Genomic DNA, 17,307 nt, shown 5'->3' on the forward strand with positions numbered 1-17,307 from the left:
TCTTAGGGAAGAACGATAAGTGAGGGGAAAACTATTCGCGATGCAGAGGTCTATTGTCATTGCACTATTGGCCGAGTAAGCAACTGACTGTGAGACACTTCATTAAAGGTTTGTCAAATGAGTACAGAATAGATAGTAGGTTATAATGTAAGCTAGAAGTTAGTGTTCTACTATCATGTTCTACCGAAATCACCCAATTCCTACCATGACTCCACAATCGCTATTTGCTGCAGGCTCATATGGTTTTGGCAAAGTGTGATCAGTCATCAGTAATTTCGCTTCCGGTGTCGTCATTTGATTCAGTGTAGTTGTGAGTATTTACGTCTGTACCACTGTTTTGCCGCCTCAGTCGCAAAATTAAAGCTCATCGCCTGTGATAGTGTCCAGGATCGTCTGGACATCTTCGCAGTCCTCGGAGCCGTAATTCTGCATCTTCCAGTCCTGTAACATACGAACAAGAGTATAATGTCCATTTTTCCAAGCTCTATACACAGTCCTTCGGTAGTTTCTGCTTGTCCGGCCTCGTATATCTGCCCCTAACTCAAGTAAGTAGTGTGTCATGTCCAGTCGTCCGTGCTCAGCAGCACCTTCAATCGCAGTTCGTCCTTCAATTTCAGCTGGACAGGCGTTGATCTCTGCACCTGCCGTTAAAAGAATGTTGCAGATCTCGAAGTTGCCGTTTATTGCTGCAAATTGAAGCGCTGTCGCACCATAACCTGCGACCGGTTTTGCGTTCACTTGTGCGCCTTTTTCTAAAAGCTTTCTGACTAATCCAGCTTCATTATCACGCGCTGCGTACTGAAGAACCGTTCTATCAGAATACTTCTTACAGGTTTGATCAGAGTCCTCCGCTCTGTTGGGGTTTGCTCCAATGCTGAGAAGCCGTTCTGCAACATTGTATGCTTTCAGTTTGAAGGCATACCGAAGCCCTACGCGTAGATGTCGATCAATATATTCGAATCCAAGAGTCTTTTCTACGTCCCTGATGACGAGTCCGGTTCGTAGTATCATATTCTCCAAGTCTTCATCTCCTGAACAAATTGCGCGGATGTAAGCTGCACTGAGATGGCGTTTTTGGTAAGCATACTGCTCAGGATCGGCCGTTTCTTCATGCAACACCAGAAACATTTCAATAAATGTTGTAGATGCGAAGCAACAAGCTGTTTGAAATGCTGTAGGGTAGTTGTCACCATCATAGGTGAAGTCATCATCATCATTGGGGAAATCCCCGCAACGATCTAACCTCCACGAATCCTCATCGTGCAGATCAACTTCAGATTCGTAAGGATTAATTCCGGCTTTCAAAAACATGCGACCAAGGGCCAGTTGAGATGCCATCACCGCCAACTTGAGTGCTGTAGGGCCATGATGTTGAATGAATTCCTTATGGCCAAGTGTTGTCATCAGCTTGGTGACGAGTCTGCTCGCAAATACCTCCTCCCCTTTACATGTGGCAGCGTACAGCACCATTGGACAAACAGCAATGTCCAAGGTGAGTAGATCTTGCTGCATCAGCTTTTGCGTAAAATCGATCCCGTGTATCAAAATACAGCGACACAAATGGATGGTCGTCATAGGCGATCTTATATATCCTCTTCGTATCACACCAGTTAGAAATTTGCTATTTTGCTTCTCTATAGCAATCGCCAGGGGGTCCCACTCCTGGTTTGTGTTGTACGTGTCCCGCACTATCCGCGTTTTCTGCCATCTGATAATATCGAAAGGGCTTTCGTAAGCGTAAAAGGGGTTATCCGGATCGCAGGGTGGAAGGCTGCCACCGGCTTTGTATAATACATCAACAACGCCCAAATGGCCTTTCTCAAATGCAAGGCGGATGGCCGTGCGCGTAGCGTCTCCGCATGCGAAGTTTAATGAGCCATCCCTGAAGTAGTAACCGTCTTCTACTTCGTGTGGTGTGGCCTTGACATCGGCATGACTTTTGATCAATAACTTGACGATCGCTTCATTTCCGTTCCATGCCGCAAGCTGAATAGGGTATACCCGACAGGATTGGTTCGGATCGGCGCCGTGGCTTAAGAGCAAACTCACGAGGTCTTTTTTGTCGTTATACACAGCCGCATGCAGTGCAGCCATTCCATATAAGTCTCTAAGCTTCCATTTGGAGAAGTATTGAGAGTTGTCCGCATGTATTGGTGCTCCGGATCCGAAGGCTGTTCCCGAGAGCTCGGCGCCGGCCGCTATCAGATGGTGTACAAGGCGTTCATTACCATGTGCAGAAGCTGATGCAAGCGCACTGCCTCTACCCAACTCATCAACATCTTCCGCATCTAAGCCTTGGCTAACCAAAGCTTCAAACACAGCAGTCCCTTCACATGTCGCGGCTGCCTCGAGGAGAATCCAAGGGACTTCCATCGCTTCCACCAAAAGCTCGGGACGAATCTCGATAAGCATGTCGATAAAATCGAGACGACCTTGTAGTACTGCACGGTGTAGAGTACGCAATGACACTTTCGGCTCGTCTCGCGCAATAGCTAGTAGCCTCTTTAGTATATTACCTTCTCCCATTATCACAGCAACATCTACAATGGTGCCTTTCGTATTGTTTATTGCTTTGATATCAGCATAACATTCGTACCTGTAGTGATAGAGATGCGCAGCCCAGTCAGCATTGTCTCTAGCAAGCAAGAGTTCGAGAATTCTTTCGTCCTTCACCTCAACGGCGCACTGAAGAGCAGTAACCGGATGGAAAGACTTTCTTGTACATGCACGAACATTGATGTCCACTCCAGAGTCAACAAGGATTCGAACAAGATAGAGGTCCCTTTGCTGCACCGCAGGTATCAAGAGCTTCTCTGCGCAAGCCTTCACCACGACAAGCTCTTGACGGAGCAGACGTTGCAGGATGGATGTGGCAGATCTGGACCTTGCGAGCTCAGACACAAGTCGTGCCATCGATTCTGTTCCAAAGTTGTTTGCAATGGCACCAACAATTAACTTCAGAGTATCCAAGTAAGAATTAACTTCAATGAGGTCATATGAGTCATTGAATTCCACATTGATAACTCCGCTCTGATCTCTGGGTATGTATGGTCTTTGATCGAAGAATATCGGGTGGAGACGGGTTTCGAAATCGAGGTACTGAGCGAGTACGATGCCACCATGCGCAAACTGAGCGCCGGGACTCTCAGTGACTTCCTTGGGAATGTAAACGTCTAGTCTTTCAGAAGCACCATAATTTGCCAACTGGCAAGGTGAGTTGGAATGCTCGCTCGTATGGGCGGTGAGAGAAGATTTGATTGAACTTAAGAATTGCAGCCAAGGCGAATCGCGTATTTGCACGAATGAGGCGGAGCCAACTAGCAGAGACCCAGGCTGCCTTATTGTGATACGGTCTTGTGGTAGAGTTTCGAATCCTGGAGATTGGGGCGGCTTCGGGGTAGATATGGAAACACCAGGTGGTGTTGGAAGTCGGTTGAGAGGTTTCAGATCTTGGTAAATAGTCAGATGCTGTTTTCATAAAGTGGTACTACCATCCATGACTTGCCTCTTGCAATGCGCTCGAATGTGGTATGATGATCATGTATCCTTCTTTGTTTCTTGATCCTAGACTCCGGCAGGGTGATACCGCGGACAATCACCGATGATAATTTGTTCTGGGCCTCCCGCTCTCGTAATCGACCAACTATAAACTTCCATTCGTCCTTGGTGGCGTTCTTCGCAAGGCCCCATTTCTTCAACTTGCGTTCCCATTGTGCCTTGCTGCAGAACATTAGCCTCGATCTCATCCATCTTCAAGACACATACGTTCTTCTAAAGCCTCGCGCAGCTGGTTCATTCATGACCTCAGCTTGAGGGCGATCTTCGTTGATGTACAGCTGAACAATGTCATCTCGATGGAGATCCCACTCATCGTCTTCCGCCCGCCGCTTAGGCATTTTCGTTAGAATCGCCTAACAAGCTCGGTGTTGAGGTGGAAGTTGTTAACTTCAATGCCGAATTATGTAGCCTTGCCAAGTAGTGTTACGGGAACCACCAGTGAGTGGGTGTGCAAGACGCACTGTTAATATATTGAGAAGATATGAGTACGTGGATTAGAAGAAATCAGTGTTAGGAAGACTAGTTGAGCAAGAATAAAATGGAAGGGAAGAAGGAAAAAAGGACACCTGAGCGCGGAGGACGAAGGCTTGGCTTGGCTCGCTCAGCCCCTATCACGCGATTGGCTGTGTCCAGAATCTTTATGCATGCGGCGCCCACGTCTCAGCCTGCTGAGGCTCTGCAGCGTGATCAGCACACGCCTCACCGGACCTCCAAGTCATTAGCTGGAGCCAAAATCTCGTTCCCCGCAACTCATGTCATTGGCGGTGGCCAAAATCTGTGCATTTTGGGTTTCACACTCTGCTAGCCTCGTCGTCTCCCAAATAGCGTAACGAAAAGTCATGGCCAGTCAAATTTAAGTGATGCAGCTCTCAGCATTTCATTCGCCGTTTCCAAAATCTTCAATTCTAGGGTGTTTTCCAGACAATACAGTACCTGCCTGATAGTGCATATATCAGGAAGCGTACAGCTGACTACTTATGTCCTTGGAACTATGATCGCTTTCTCTTGTGGCATATGACCTTTTCGACCTCCGCTTGCAACACTAGTAGTAGCTACACCCCTTCTACAACTGTTAGTGTTATTGCCGACAATGCCACTCAACCCAGAAAGCATAATAGCGCTGATCACGCTGCTCGTGAGCTGTCCACCGACGGTTTTGTTGCTGTTCAATCTGTACAAACACCACCGTATGCGTCAAATCCAAAGTATTACCACCTTTTGTTTCGGGGAGTAGGGCCAATGCTAACCCGTTCCGAAGCTGTCCTACCAGTGCACCGAAACCTCCAACGTCAGCCTTCCCTAGTAGTGCTGCAGCAACACGAACACATCTCGATAGTGCGTACAGCCATAATACCCCTCGACCGCGTCGCTTCATTTCGAGGCCATTAAAAAGGATGAAAGGCGATTGCAGAGTTGGGTACTGAGTTCATCCATTACACTGCACATATATCGGTGTAAGCGAGAATAAATTCGGAACAGTAAGAGAGAAGTTGGTTAAGAGAGAACAACAGGCTCTGAGAAAAGCATGGTAAATTCTTTACCAGTGTTGGCGTCGGGATGAATCATCGATGGTTGCCCCTGACGTTTGGCCTTTGATGCAACTCATTGTGAAGGACTCCCGGGCTCAAGCAAAGGGAGAACTTGAGAGCGAGAAAAGGGTGGAACAGAAGAGCGCCACGTGATATCCTGAAAATAAAGTAGAAGTTGATCATCATTCATTCGCATCATGTAGAGGTTTTCGTATTGAAGTCGTCCAGCCATAATCCCTCGTCACTTTGACAGGTCTTTTTATACCCAGCTCTTTTCTCTTCTCTACAGGCGCACCTCATGAGTCGGGAATTGCAGCAATAGCCTCAATCTCGATCAAGAAGTTGCCAGGTAGCTTGCCAACCTGAACGGCGGTCCGCGCCGGCTTGGGAGTGGGGAGCATGGCAGCGTAAACCTCGTTCATCGCAGTGTAGTCGGACATGTTGGCAAGGAAGACAGTGGTTTTCATGACATAGTCCCATGATGTACCAGCCTCCTCAAGGACGGCAGCGATGTTCTTGATAACTTGCGCCTGCTTCGCGTGAGTATGTGAAAGAAGCAAAAAGCAATTAGTTTATGTACCGTCTGTGGTCCAATACCGCCCGCGACAGTTGATCCATTGAAGGAGGGAACCGTTCCAGAGGTATAGACTATGCCCTTGGTTGTCGATGCTCCACTTGCTGTGTCCAGGTCAGAGATACTCCGTTCGATGAGATTCATGCAGCATACTCAAAATAGGACCTTGAGTGCCGAGGTATGTGACTACGGGCTGCTTAGCGAGCTTGGGCGTCGGTTTGGCAATGACAACGCCAGCAACCACAAGGAAGCTGGTGAGAAGAGAGGTGATCGAAACCATGGTGACTAGAATGGGCTAGAACGGCTTAGGAGCAAAGGTGGTCAGGGTTTGAGCTTTGCTGGTTGGATGATACAAGCATGACCGGGTGGCCATCACTCTTATAGATTCGGCCACCATAACTCATCGCTGCGACTTTGTGGCAATCTTATCCGGTCTAAGTTCGCCGCTTGCCTTGCGTCAGATGCCGCGCAGTCCAAGAGCTGCGAGATTCCATGTACCAGGTAAAGCCAGTGTGCCGATACTGCTGAGGAACATGATAGAGTTCCGTAGATCTCCCGCGGCTATTGATTCCCACTCTTGAGTGATACCGTCTGGTTCTTTCGTAATTGTCTCCAGTCGGCCGTCGGCCCCAAGGACCGATATTTCTATCGAGGAGCCCATTCTACCCCGCTATCCTCAAGATGGCAGGGCCATGCTATAGCGGTGAAGCCTATCTCGTGGGATGAAGAACTGACAAGTATCTCCAGCTGGCCGAGAAAGGAAGGAGGTATAGCTTGTTGCGAAGTGGACCCAGGCGAATGGAGCTACAAGCGAGGAAAACCACACGAGGGAACGTTGAGCCTGGGCGCCGAGACTTGTTATAAATGTCTCGCACTTGTAAACGCGCTGCGTCGCGAAGCCGGCTGACATTCTGACGTAAGTAGAGATAAAGGAAGGCTGGAGTTGAGATAAGAACCGGGGAATAGGGCCAGCTATGGGGTCTTATCGATATCAAGTATCCACTCGCGTAGATCATGGCTTGCGTATCGCGACCCAATTTGTTGACGTGCGCCTAAGCCAGCGATGTCTCCACACGCAGAATTAGGCTACTACGTTTTACTCGGCTCCCTTCTCAGATTTGCGGGCACGGTGTGAGTCTGCCTCCCCGGAAGTAGACATGCACATGGCGTCGCACATGCTCGGAACGCTGTGCAACCTAGTGTGATCGGTAAACTACCTTCGGTATGGGGCAATCGATAAATCACACGTCGCTTCGAGAGCTGACTCGTTATTCAGCAGAAGGTTCGGTGTACGCTAGTTACATCTCCGTGATCAAGGTGCTTACATACCATGGACATAGAGCATTGTGGCTCAGAGTCGGCGTGCTATTGTGAAGTTCGGCACTTCCAGGCTAGGGCCTTCTCGAGAGTCGGGTTCCGAAGCTGACACCGTTCTACGTTGTAGTCATTATCTCTCGCGCTGTCTCCGAGGGATGATTGCCGATCTCCTTCGGTAAATCCAACTCCACACTATGATTCGTAGTGGCTTGCTACTACTGCACATCGCTTCGAAAGCATACTGCGGGTCACATGAATACGGGCATTTGCACTCGTCGTGGACCCCATTCTTTGCGGAAATTCCTTGACGTCGCGTACATCGACTCACAAATCTTCTTATCGCAATGTCATGCGTCGCCTGGCCCGCTTCATGGGCGCGGGTATGCGATGGCCAGGATTATCCGGGAGTTGAAGGCCTGCTCATGTGCGCCCTACACGCCTTACTACGCCCTAGATGATAACACGGTGATGTGACCAACACGAATGGAAAATAGTTGTAAAGCTTCGGAGAAGATTTCGGTGGCGGCAGGTATTTGAAGACAAGTCTTTCTTCCTCTTCAGAATTTTCATCTTCCCAGTACTTACTTCGTCTCATCAATCAAGATGAGGGACTTTCTCACAGCCTCCTCGGCGGTGCTATCATTAGCCAGCGGAGCTCTGTCAAGCCCAGTCATCCCCCGCTCTGACCTTCTCTTCTTTAAACCTTTGACGGTCGCCACCGATTCTGTACACAACATCCACATTGGCTACGGCGACGATGACTTCGAGGGAGAGGTCCGGGTGGTATATGGAAATTGCGACATGGCCGGCCATCATGAGAGACATCACGAGGTTGCGTCACACTGGATCAAGCGGACGGATCGACCAGAGCGTTTCGTTTGGATTGTCCCAGATAATGCTGTCCATGGAGGTTGCCTACACGCCTACTCGGGCCCAGCACTCATCGGACGCTCAGCACCAGTCTCTGTCAAGCATCAGCCAAGGAAGAGGGAGGAGATATCGAAGATTGCTGATATGATGGGACCGTGGTTCGATGGTGTCGCATATATGCAAGCCAAGCAGAACAACGCGTCGTACGTTGCTGTTGCAAAGAGCAAGAAGATCGCCATCATTGGAGGAGGAATGTCGGGTCTCCTGACCAGTCTCCTGCTCGATTCTGTAGGCATTCATGATTGGCATATCACAGAGTCCTCGCAGCGCATCGGCGGTCGCATCCGAACGAAATATCTTGCCGGTAGTACGCCAGATCAATACCAGTACCAGGAAATGGGGCCAATGCGTTTCCCTGTGTCGACCAAATACACAGACACAAACGAAACACTGGACATCCAAGATCACAAGATGGTCTTCCAGTTGGCAGATGTTTTGAACCAGATGAATGGCAACGACAGTGCCCTGGCCGTCAACTTCATTCCTTGGATCCAGAGCAGCGCCAATGTACCTGCCAACTCCAACGGCTACCGCCTCCCGAACGGACGCATTCCTAGCGCTGCTCAAATCAAGGCCAACAGAACTCTATACACACTGCCAAGTGCGAAAGGGCCTGATCCAGAGGCTCAGGAGCATGCCGAGGAGGCCTACGAGGAGTTCATCGGCGTCACACCTGAGGTCCTACGCAACATCTCAACCAACATCTATAAGGCCCACAAAGCGGCTGTAGACAAGGGTCTTTTCCACTGGTCTGAAGCTGCTTACCTCCGATATGCACTCAACGCAAGCGCTGACGTGGTCGACTTTATGACTGGAAACGCCGACGGCCCTATATGGGAGTATGATACTACATACTTTGGGGCAACAACTTGGCGCACGATCGATAAGGGTTTAGAGTCGCTTCCTCGTGCATTCCTCCCTCACGTTCAGAGTCGCCTGACGCTCGGTCGCAAAGTAACTGGCCTGAAGCATGATAACGACACAGGGAAGGTCTCGGTTGAGTGGCGCCAAGACCCCTTTGTGATGGAGCCGCAAAGCGAGAAGTACGACTACGCTGTTGTTGCGGTACCATTTTCCAAGGTTAGACTTTGGAGTCTTCCGAAGTATTCCTCGCTCTTATCTCGTGCCATCAGTACCATGAACTACCAGCAGTCGTGCAAAGTCTCTCTACACTACAAGACACGGTTCTGGGAAAAGCTATCCCCACCCATCATTGGCGGCTGTGGTGCAGTTGACATCCCAGGCATCGGCTCTGTCTGCTACCCTGCATACAAGATCAATTCGACCGGACCTGGCGTCATCCTTGCCTCTTACGCAAGTGGTACAATTGCTCGCTCGCTTGGCGCTCTCAGCACTGCTGATCACGTTGCTCTGGTACAACGTGCGATGGTTGAGGTCCACGGCGATATTGCTGCTGAGGAATTCACTGGTGCTTTTGATCGCCAGTGCTGGGAGTTGGACGAGCATCAGGCTGGTGCTTGGGCGGATCCAGTGGTCGGCCAGCAAGACCTGTATCTCCCCGCATACTATGAGACCGAGTACAAAACCATCTTTGTGGGCGAACATACTTCTTATACGCACGCTTGGATTTTCTCAGCCCTCGATTCAGCGGTGCGGGGCACTACCCAGCTGTTGTTGGATATGGGCTTGGTCGACGAGGCCAAGCAGGTTGTCGACACCTGGATGGGTAGGTGGATCCATGTATAGATGGATTAAGAATAGAAAACGACGAATGAGTAGATGAGAAACGATTCATAGAGAATAGATGCAATTTATATAATAATAATAATAATAAAGTGACCACTTCTAGTAGAGACAACGTATTCATTCGACTAGCAGGTTGTGTGAATATAACCAGGCGAGAATCGAAAACGTCTACGATGCCTCTTAGGAAGTTTGCAATGGAAAGCGAGAGGTAAGGTGTAATGGAGGGGTGATGGAGGAGAAATGTGGTCTAAATTACCCAGTGATTGCGCCATGGCTCGGTGTCGCCCAATTAGGCAGTCGCTTCGGAGCATCCTTTGAAACTCTTCCCGATGTAGTGCTCCTCCGCCTTGACTACTTGGTCAATCATGATAGCAATAACATTAAAAATGTGATAACCATTCGGATTTGGACGGAATGACAGAACATACCATACGATATGGCAAACGAGGAGCCAAGGCCCGAGAGCTGAGCCGCTATCCTCATCCAAGTTGTCTCCACGTTACCGTCGCCGGCCTAACGATCCTTGACCCTTTCTTTTACAACTTAGACATCTCTGCAATGACACCGTCTTCCCACGTTGCTTGAAGCGCAGGGGAGTGTGTACTTCTACACCCCAGATCCCGCATACGGCGCAGTTGTTAGGGTCGTCCCAAGCCTGAGTCAAACCAGTTCATAGACGGTGCAGGAATCCGCCGATGTTACTTCAGCCCCGCCAGAACGTGGCATGGAAATGCTTCAATTGAGAAGTGCTGAAGCCTGGCAATATCAGGTTCGCAAATGTATCGCCACAGGAGGAAATTCGCCTCGTATTGTTTTTGGTGGCAGTGCAGAAGTTGTGGAGATATGTGGCTGGGGAAGAGCGCTAAGATGGATTTGGCTCTAAGCGTCGTGCACAGGCCAGCGATAACCCCTCGATGTTAGGCATCACACGTGTATAAGGTCAAGTCGAAGAGATCATTTCAAGATTCAAGCCCAAGCTAATTCTTAAGTTTGGTTTATTTTTACACAGATTTGTTTCTTCATTTATTTGCTCACAAACATCAACGAAGACAACGATATTCGATAAGAGTCTAACACTATAAGAAAGAGATGGTCAATTCTCAAGCTGAAGGACTATTGTTAGAGGATATAATTGACGACGACTCGCATCAAGGTGTCGATTCGAAACCAATCATCCCAACTGATCCCACCCAAACACGTAACGCTCACAAAGTCGGCAAAGCACGCAAGACTTCCTTCTTCGATCTTCCACGTGAGATCCGAGATTCCATATACCACCACTATTGGCAAGCAGATCCATGTTTAAACGCCTCAAACACGCCTTGCGGCCAGGGTGCGCTCCAACTACGCTACGAAGGGTCCTATAAGATGGGTCTTTGCGGCCCCCGCTACGGGGTCCTCGAGCGGCTCGACGGCCGGTATCCCCAGTCGCTGTTGTCAAATAAGCAGCTGCTCCAGGAAGCACTCGAGCAGTACACTCGCAAGGCCGAGTGGTTCTGGGACGGCACTCCACTAGCCGAGCGGCCGCGTAACCCGTCCGCCAATCTCATCGATGTCTCGAAGATATCCAACGACATGACGTTACACATCCACAGTTTAGCCATGTACGAGGATCCTAACCGATACATGGATGAAATTATTGCAGGCAAGGATCTGCATCTGCTGGCCAAGGCTATAGCGAAGAAGCACACCACTATCCCGCGTCTACGCATCTCAGGTTACAGTCGCGCGTTGTATTACGATGACAAGTCGGGGCTGTTCGACCAGGGCCAGCTCATGATTGGTAAGATTATGGCGTATTTTTCGGGGTTTGATATCGCTCGGCTGGAGCTTGAAGTTTTCAATAAATCTTCAGATCGAAGGCGGATCTTGTGTGAGGTCATCGGGCAGAAACCGTATATGGAGTTGATTTTGAAAGAGGACGAGCAACGTAAGTCTTTTCATGCGCTAGATGGGGCTAGGTATACTGATATTTGTAGATCCGGATCCACGGTAGAGCACAGGATGGACAGGGGCGTAGTGGATGCCTTTCGACTGCTTAGAAAGGGCTGGGGTGTTCCTACGAGGTAGATGAGTTGGAATGTTCGATGCATTGACCGATGACACGTACCTGAATCTGCTATTAAACGCAGCGGAAATGTTCACTGTTACTTTGTTTTACTCTGTTCCATTTGTACGCCTTCAAAATCTGACATCATCCTTGATAGTATTCATAGTCCCTAGTACACCTCACGCCCTGGGCATGTCGAAATAACAATGAAAACATTCCCTCCTAACATTGGTTCCAAAGTAGAACTCACTCCTTTGGTCTAATACAACCATGCACATACACCCGAGTAACGGACTTCGCCCACTCCTCTCCAATACAGAGGCTCAAACCTTTTCAAATTTGATGCTGAGCTGACCTACACTGCGACGCTGACAGATAAAGGTACAGTCTGAAACTAATATATTATTACGCATTTTCTCCGATGATAGGCTGAACTTTTATCTCTATATTTGCTCACTCGCCACTGAAGAAGGGAAAATGCAAATGCAACTCTAATAATACTCAAAGACAAGACATATACACCAACTCGCCACGTAATCTACCTACATTCTGTTACCCACATTTCACAGAAAACAGTGCACAATCCCATAGCACACATACCTACGCGTCAGCCACGCACCGCCCGTGGCAAATACTCTTTGTCACGGTCAGTACATGGCCCTCTCATCGGGACCGAAGAAAGCCATCTCGGCCAGGACGCTTGATCGGGAGTATGTCATCATCTCGGTAACTTCCTTCTTTCTTTCTTCTTCTTCCTCTCCACCTTTCGTGCCTTCCTCCACCGGCCAGGAAGACGCAAGAAATGAATCTTTGTCTCGGAGAAAGATAGAGTAACACCTAGAATAGTACATAGTATACGCATGAAAAGCAGACAAAGAGCGAGTGATTTCTAAGGCTTGGATTGCGTGGCTGGATTCTAGACTAAGGGAGTATAATGATAGCTTGGCTGGGTGGAGAAGGGTGTTCTTTGTCCCGCCACGCCACGGGGAAAATAAGTGGGGGCATGTACTAAGGAATGTTGGTTTAGATTCCCAACACGTGATTTATTATGTGCTTAACACGCTAGTCTACATACAGACTAGCTTACTCTAGTTTTACTCCCTTTTATATATAAATATAGCTTCCTTTTATATATAAATTTATATTAATATAATTATTTTTTTTTAATTTTATAAATTATAAGCTTTTTTGCGCACTTGCGCGCAGTTTAGCTATAATAAATTATACTTTTTTTGCGCTACTATCGCGCGACTATATTAGTTACTTTTTAATTATAAAATTAATTTTAAAACTATAGTATTTATATTAACTTATTTAAATTGCTTAATTATTATATTTTTTAAAAACTACTGCGTCTATTTAACTTACTAAAGCACTACTATATTAAGTATAGTATAATATTAAATATGTTTTTACTTATAATTAATATTAAATAAGCGCTTAATAAAAATTTTATTAAATTAATTAATTTTAATAACTTTTATAAATAGGAGCGCGCTTTTAAGAAAGTTACTACTTAATAAAACTTACTTAATTACTATAATAATTTTGCAATTTAGTACTTTAAACTTATTAAGCTTATTTTTTTATATACTAAAATTGTATTTAAAGCTATAATACTGCTTTTTAAAAGTTAATACTTTTTTTTTAGTATTATTACTTTGCCTAGTAATAATAATAATACTATTTAATTTAAGTATAAAGCTAAGCTTAAAATTTATAAGCTTAAGCTTTAATTTTATAATAAGTATTATAAAAAGTTACTTATTACTTTTTATTTTTTTAAAAATACTATAAAGGACTATGTTTAAAACAAATTTAATAATAAATAAAAAAAAAAACTTTGTATAGCTTAGGCTAATATTACTAAAATGTATTAAACTTTAAATTTAGTTATTATTTACTGTATTAAAGCAAAGCTAGACGCTTTTATACTTATAAATTTTTCTGCTATTTGCCTACTTTTTGCTAATTTTAAATACTATTATAAAAATATTAATACTACTAAAAGCTTTTTTACTTATACTATTCTAATTTATAAAATTAATAAAATCTTTCTTCTATAACAGTATTATATTTTTATTAAAATTTAGAATTTTTTTTACTTTAAAAAGAAAGTTATTACTTAAAAAACTTAAGTAAACTACTAAAATTTTATTACTAAGTACGCTAATAATTATAAAAATGCTTAAAATATTACTAAAAATAAATTTAATAATACTACTAGTAATACTTATACTAATAGCAATAGTAAGAGCAATAGCAATAAAAAAAGCAAAAATAATAATAATAATAAAAATAGTAACTGTAATATAAGCAATAGCCTTATATACAGTTACTATAATTATACTAATTATATTATTAAAACTTATTACTATATTAGTAAGCCTAATACTTTTAAATGTACTAAATATAGTAAATTTAAATATATTAAAGCTACCTGTTACAAAAAGTAATAAAATACTAAAAATATTAAATATTAAAAATGTAAGTAAAAATTATAATTTTAATTTTACTATTATTAATAATTTCTATCTTAAGCGCATAATCGCAATAGTAATTAATAACTTTAATTTTAATTTTTTTTATATTTTAAATTTTAAATATATATATTTTACTTTTAATTACTTTTTTATATCTAATACGCAATAAAACTATAAATATAGGCTAAAAATAAGTGCAAGAAAGGCTGTTGTAAATAGCAATAGCTAAAATATATAAAATTTAAATAGAATTAATAAATTATTTATATAAACTGTATATATAGTTTTAATACTACTAATTTTTTCTAATTATTAGATTTGTAATAATAGTGCTTTTTATTATATTATTAATAATTTTTTTTTTTTTTTAAGCTTAAGCTTTATAAGGAAACTATTAAAAAATGCAAACAAAAATCTTAATTTAATATTATTAGTATAAGCAATATTAAATTTATTATTACTAATTTATATAGTAAATTTACTATTTTTAAACTATATAATATATAATATACTTTTTAGGTATACTGCAACCTGCTATTTCTATTACTTTTTATATAATTAAACTTTATTATTATAGTTACAGGCACTGCTATAAAAATATATAAAAAAAATAATAAAGTAAAATTTATATATACTTTGCTTTATTTTTAAGCAAATATTTATATATTTTAGTTTTAGTACTTATCTACGCTTCCTATTGCTGCTACTACTATTAATTTTAATAATTTAATTTAATTAAAGTATTATTATTTTAGTTACTTAAGTTTTAATAGTATGCAGATACTACTTAAAGTAAGTAAAAAATTTAAAATTATAAATATATAAATTAAAGCTAAAATTAAAAATATTTATTTTATTTACTATACTACTTGCGCCTTTTATAAAATTTTTTATAATTTAGCTTGCTATTATTATAAGAAATTTAAGCAATTTATTACTATAAATATATAAAAATTATACTTTATCCTAGGCCTAAAAGGCAAGAAGTATATACTATTTTTTATTAATAATACTACTTAATTTACTTAAGTTATTTTATTTATTACTAAAAATAAAATTATAAAGCTTTTTACTACGCTTATTATATATATATTTATAAAATATAGTAAACTTATTATTTACATGCAATATAATAATAAATTTTTATAATATTTTATTTAAGCTTTTTGCAATAGTAAAAGTATTACTATTAAATTTAGTATTTTATACGCTTACTATATAATTAGCGCAATTAAGCACTTTTATTAGATTATATATAAATATACTTTAGCTATAATTAAAAACTTTGCACTTTTTTTTAATATAACTAAATTTATTATTAACTGTACTAAAGAAATACTGCGCAGTACTACTTTACTAAAAAGCTTTTAAATATATACTATACAAAAAGCTGTTAATAAAAAAAACTAAATTTTTATAAAAGTGCTATAAAATAAAAAATTTTTTTATAAAGCTTTTTATAGCAAGAAACTTAATTTTAGTAAAAATAATATATAAAAAGTATAAATTTATATTACTACGCCTTTTAAATTCTGCATTACTATTACTGCTTAATAAAAGTTTTATTTTTTATAAAAATATATTATATATTTTTTATATATAAATAGCAAAAATATTTGCTAAGTTTAGTACTTTAATATTAAATAAATTAGGCGCATCTTTATAGCTTGCATTAATAATATAATTAATATAAATAATATTTATTTTTATAATTAGTATATTAATAACTATATACTATAAAAACTTATTTAAGTACTAAATATAGTACTTAACTTAAATAGCGACGATAACAGCAATAGCAATAATAATATTATATTTATTTTTAATAGCTATTTTTTTGCGCTATCTGCTTTTATAAATAAATTTTTTAATAATAAAAACTTTATAAAGTAAGTATAAAAAGTAATATATATATAAAACTTTACGCGCATTGCTTAGACTAACTATTATTATTAATAATACTAAAACTGCTTTTTAAAAAGACTAAACTTATTACTAGTATATATACTAGTACTATTAATATAGTTTAGAAAAATAGCATGCTAATAATATTTAAATACGCTACTTTTTATTTTTACTATTATTTTATTTTATTTTTATATATTTAATTACTAACAGGCAACCTAATTTTAGGCAAAAAAAAAATAGCTGCTAAGTATAAACTTATGCTTTAAACTTATTTAAATTGCAAAATTTTATTTTTTAAATAAATAAATAAATTTTTTTTAAATTCTAAAAATATATATTTTTAAAAATTATTTTATAAACTAACTACTTTATAACGTTGTGTTTAACTTATAACTAATTATATAATATTTTAATAGTATTGCGTAGTTATTAAATGTACTTATATAAATATATATAATTATTAACTTTACTAATAAAAATAATAGTACTTTTTTAAATAAAAATATAACTATTAATTTTACTAATAAAAGCGATAGAAACAGTTTATTTAGCTTTTTTAATAATAGCAATAATACTCTACTTAAAGATGTTATCTCTAACTTATAGCTTTAATTTAGTTATAATAATACTACTATAGTTAGCTATAAAATACTTATTAATTTTATATTTTAAAGAATATTCCTAAAACTATAATAATTTTTAAATAAAAACAATTATAGCTTAGTAATTAGTAATAGCAATAAAAAACTTAATTTATTTAAGCTACTTAAAATTAACAAGCCTACTAGCAATATCTGCACTTACTATTTTATAAAATAATAAAAATGCTTAATTTTAGCTAATAATATTAAATGCAATTAGTGTGTTAAAAGTAAAAGCAAGTATATTTTATTTTTAATAAAAAAGCAGTAGTATGCTTAAAACTACTATAAATAATATAAAAAAATTATAAAAGTTTTAATATACACAAAATTTCTATATAACTATTATATTATAGTTAATAAATATTTAAATTATATACTAGTGCAAATATACATGCAGCAAATACTACTTAAAAAATAATAATACGCTATATATTAAAATTATAAAATTTAAAATTATATAAACGCACAAATACTTAAACTATTATAATATAATAGTTAATATTTATACAATATATATATTGTAAATAGCAATATATGCATAGTTCTTACTAATAAAAATAATAACTTTTATAATTATTATATTAAAAAAAGCTATAAGTATAACTAG

The 17,307-nt window shown here is 40.3% G+C and overlaps 5 protein-coding genes across 5 annotated transcripts; 2 read left to right on the forward strand and 3 right to left on the reverse strand.

Moving 5' to 3' along the window:
• Window positions 1-13: 13 nt before the first annotated feature.
• K460DRAFT_327164 (ankyrin) lies at window positions 14-4,090 on the reverse strand. The gene is made up of 3 exons (XM_040930651.1): window positions 3,766-4,090; window positions 3,506-3,720; window positions 14-3,449 (listed from the first exon to the last, which is right to left on the reverse strand). The coding sequence occupies exons 1-3, from the start codon at window positions 3,894-3,896 to the stop codon at window positions 358-360; spliced, it is 3,438 nt and encodes a 1,145-aa protein (XP_040792935.1). The 5' UTR covers window positions 3,897-4,090; the 3' UTR covers window positions 14-357.
• An 810-nt stretch (window positions 4,091-4,900) lies between these two features.
• Window positions 4,901-6,045, reverse strand: K460DRAFT_361173 (uncharacterized protein). Its single transcript, XM_040932405.1, has 3 exons — window positions 5,815-6,045; window positions 5,668-5,765; window positions 4,901-5,617 (listed from the first exon to the last, which is right to left on the reverse strand). Exons 1-3 carry the CDS (start codon window positions 5,939-5,941, stop codon window positions 5,384-5,386), a joined length of 459 nt encoding a protein of 152 aa, XP_040792936.1. The 5' UTR covers window positions 5,942-6,045; the 3' UTR covers window positions 4,901-5,383.
• K460DRAFT_361174 (uncharacterized protein) lies at window positions 5,819-6,560 on the reverse strand. The gene has a single exon (XM_040932406.1). It carries the CDS (start codon window positions 6,320-6,322, stop codon window positions 6,119-6,121), a length of 204 nt encoding a protein of 67 aa, XP_040792937.1. The 5' UTR covers window positions 6,323-6,560; the 3' UTR covers window positions 5,819-6,118.
• Window positions 6,561-7,233: 673 nt separating this feature from the next.
• Window positions 7,234-9,698, forward strand: K460DRAFT_327171 (uncharacterized protein). The gene has a single exon (XM_040930652.1). It carries the CDS (start codon window positions 7,582-7,584, stop codon window positions 9,613-9,615), a length of 2,034 nt encoding a protein of 677 aa, XP_040792938.1. The 5' UTR covers window positions 7,234-7,581; the 3' UTR covers window positions 9,616-9,698.
• Window positions 9,699-10,577: 879 nt separating this feature from the next.
• On the forward strand, window positions 10,578-11,888 carry K460DRAFT_412090 (uncharacterized protein). Its single transcript, XM_040937517.1, has 2 exons — window positions 10,578-11,545; window positions 11,595-11,888. The coding sequence occupies exons 1-2, from the start codon at window positions 10,705-10,707 to the stop codon at window positions 11,609-11,611; spliced, it is 858 nt and encodes a 285-aa protein (XP_040792939.1). The 5' UTR covers window positions 10,578-10,704; the 3' UTR covers window positions 11,612-11,888.
• The last annotated feature ends 5,419 nt before the right edge of the window (window positions 11,889-17,307 follow it).

This window comes from Cucurbitaria berberidis (genome assembly GCF_010015615.1).
Source record: "Cucurbitaria berberidis CBS 394.84 unplaced genomic scaffold K460scaffold_1, whole genome shotgun sequence".
Classification (NCBI taxonomy): domain Eukaryota; kingdom Fungi; phylum Ascomycota; class Dothideomycetes; order Pleosporales; family Cucurbitariaceae; genus Cucurbitaria; species Cucurbitaria berberidis.

What these genes read in the sequence shown, in the direction of transcription:
- K460DRAFT_327164 (XM_040930651.1), bottom strand. Translation starts at nt 3,896, where the DNA reads ATGCCTAAGCGGCGGGCGGAAGACGATGAGTGGGATCTCCATCGAGAT. An exon ending in GCGCGAGGCTTTAGAAGAAC is followed by an intron (nt 3,721 to 3,765) that starts GTATGTGTCTTG and finishes AATGTTCTGCAG; the next exon opens with CAAGGCACAATGGGAACGCA. An exon ending in ATTCGAGCGCATTGCAAGAG is followed by an intron (nt 3,450 to 3,505) that starts GCAAGTCATGGA and finishes CTATTTACCAAG; the next exon opens with ATCTGAAACCTCTCAACCGA.
- K460DRAFT_361173 (XM_040932405.1), bottom strand. Translation starts at nt 5,941, where the DNA reads ATGGTTTCGATCACCTCTCTTCTCACCAGCTTCCTTGTGGTTGCTGGC. An exon ending in CACTCAAGGTCCTATTTTGA is followed by an intron (nt 5,766 to 5,814) that starts GTATGCTGCATG and finishes ACCTGGACACAG; the next exon opens with CAAGTGGAGCATCGACAACC. An exon ending in GCGGTATTGGACCACAGACG is followed by an intron (nt 5,618 to 5,667) that starts GTACATAAACTA and finishes CACGCGAAGCAG; the next exon opens with GCGCAAGTTATCAAGAACAT.
- K460DRAFT_361174 (XM_040932406.1), bottom strand. Translation starts at nt 6,322, where the DNA reads ATGGGCTCCTCGATAGAAATATCGGTCCTTGGGGCCGACGGCCGACTG.
- K460DRAFT_327171 (XM_040930652.1), top strand. Translation starts at nt 7,582, where the DNA reads ATGAGGGACTTTCTCACAGCCTCCTCGGCGGTGCTATCATTAGCCAGC.
- K460DRAFT_412090 (XM_040937517.1), top strand. Translation starts at nt 10,705, where the DNA reads ATGGTCAATTCTCAAGCTGAAGGACTATTGTTAGAGGATATAATTGAC.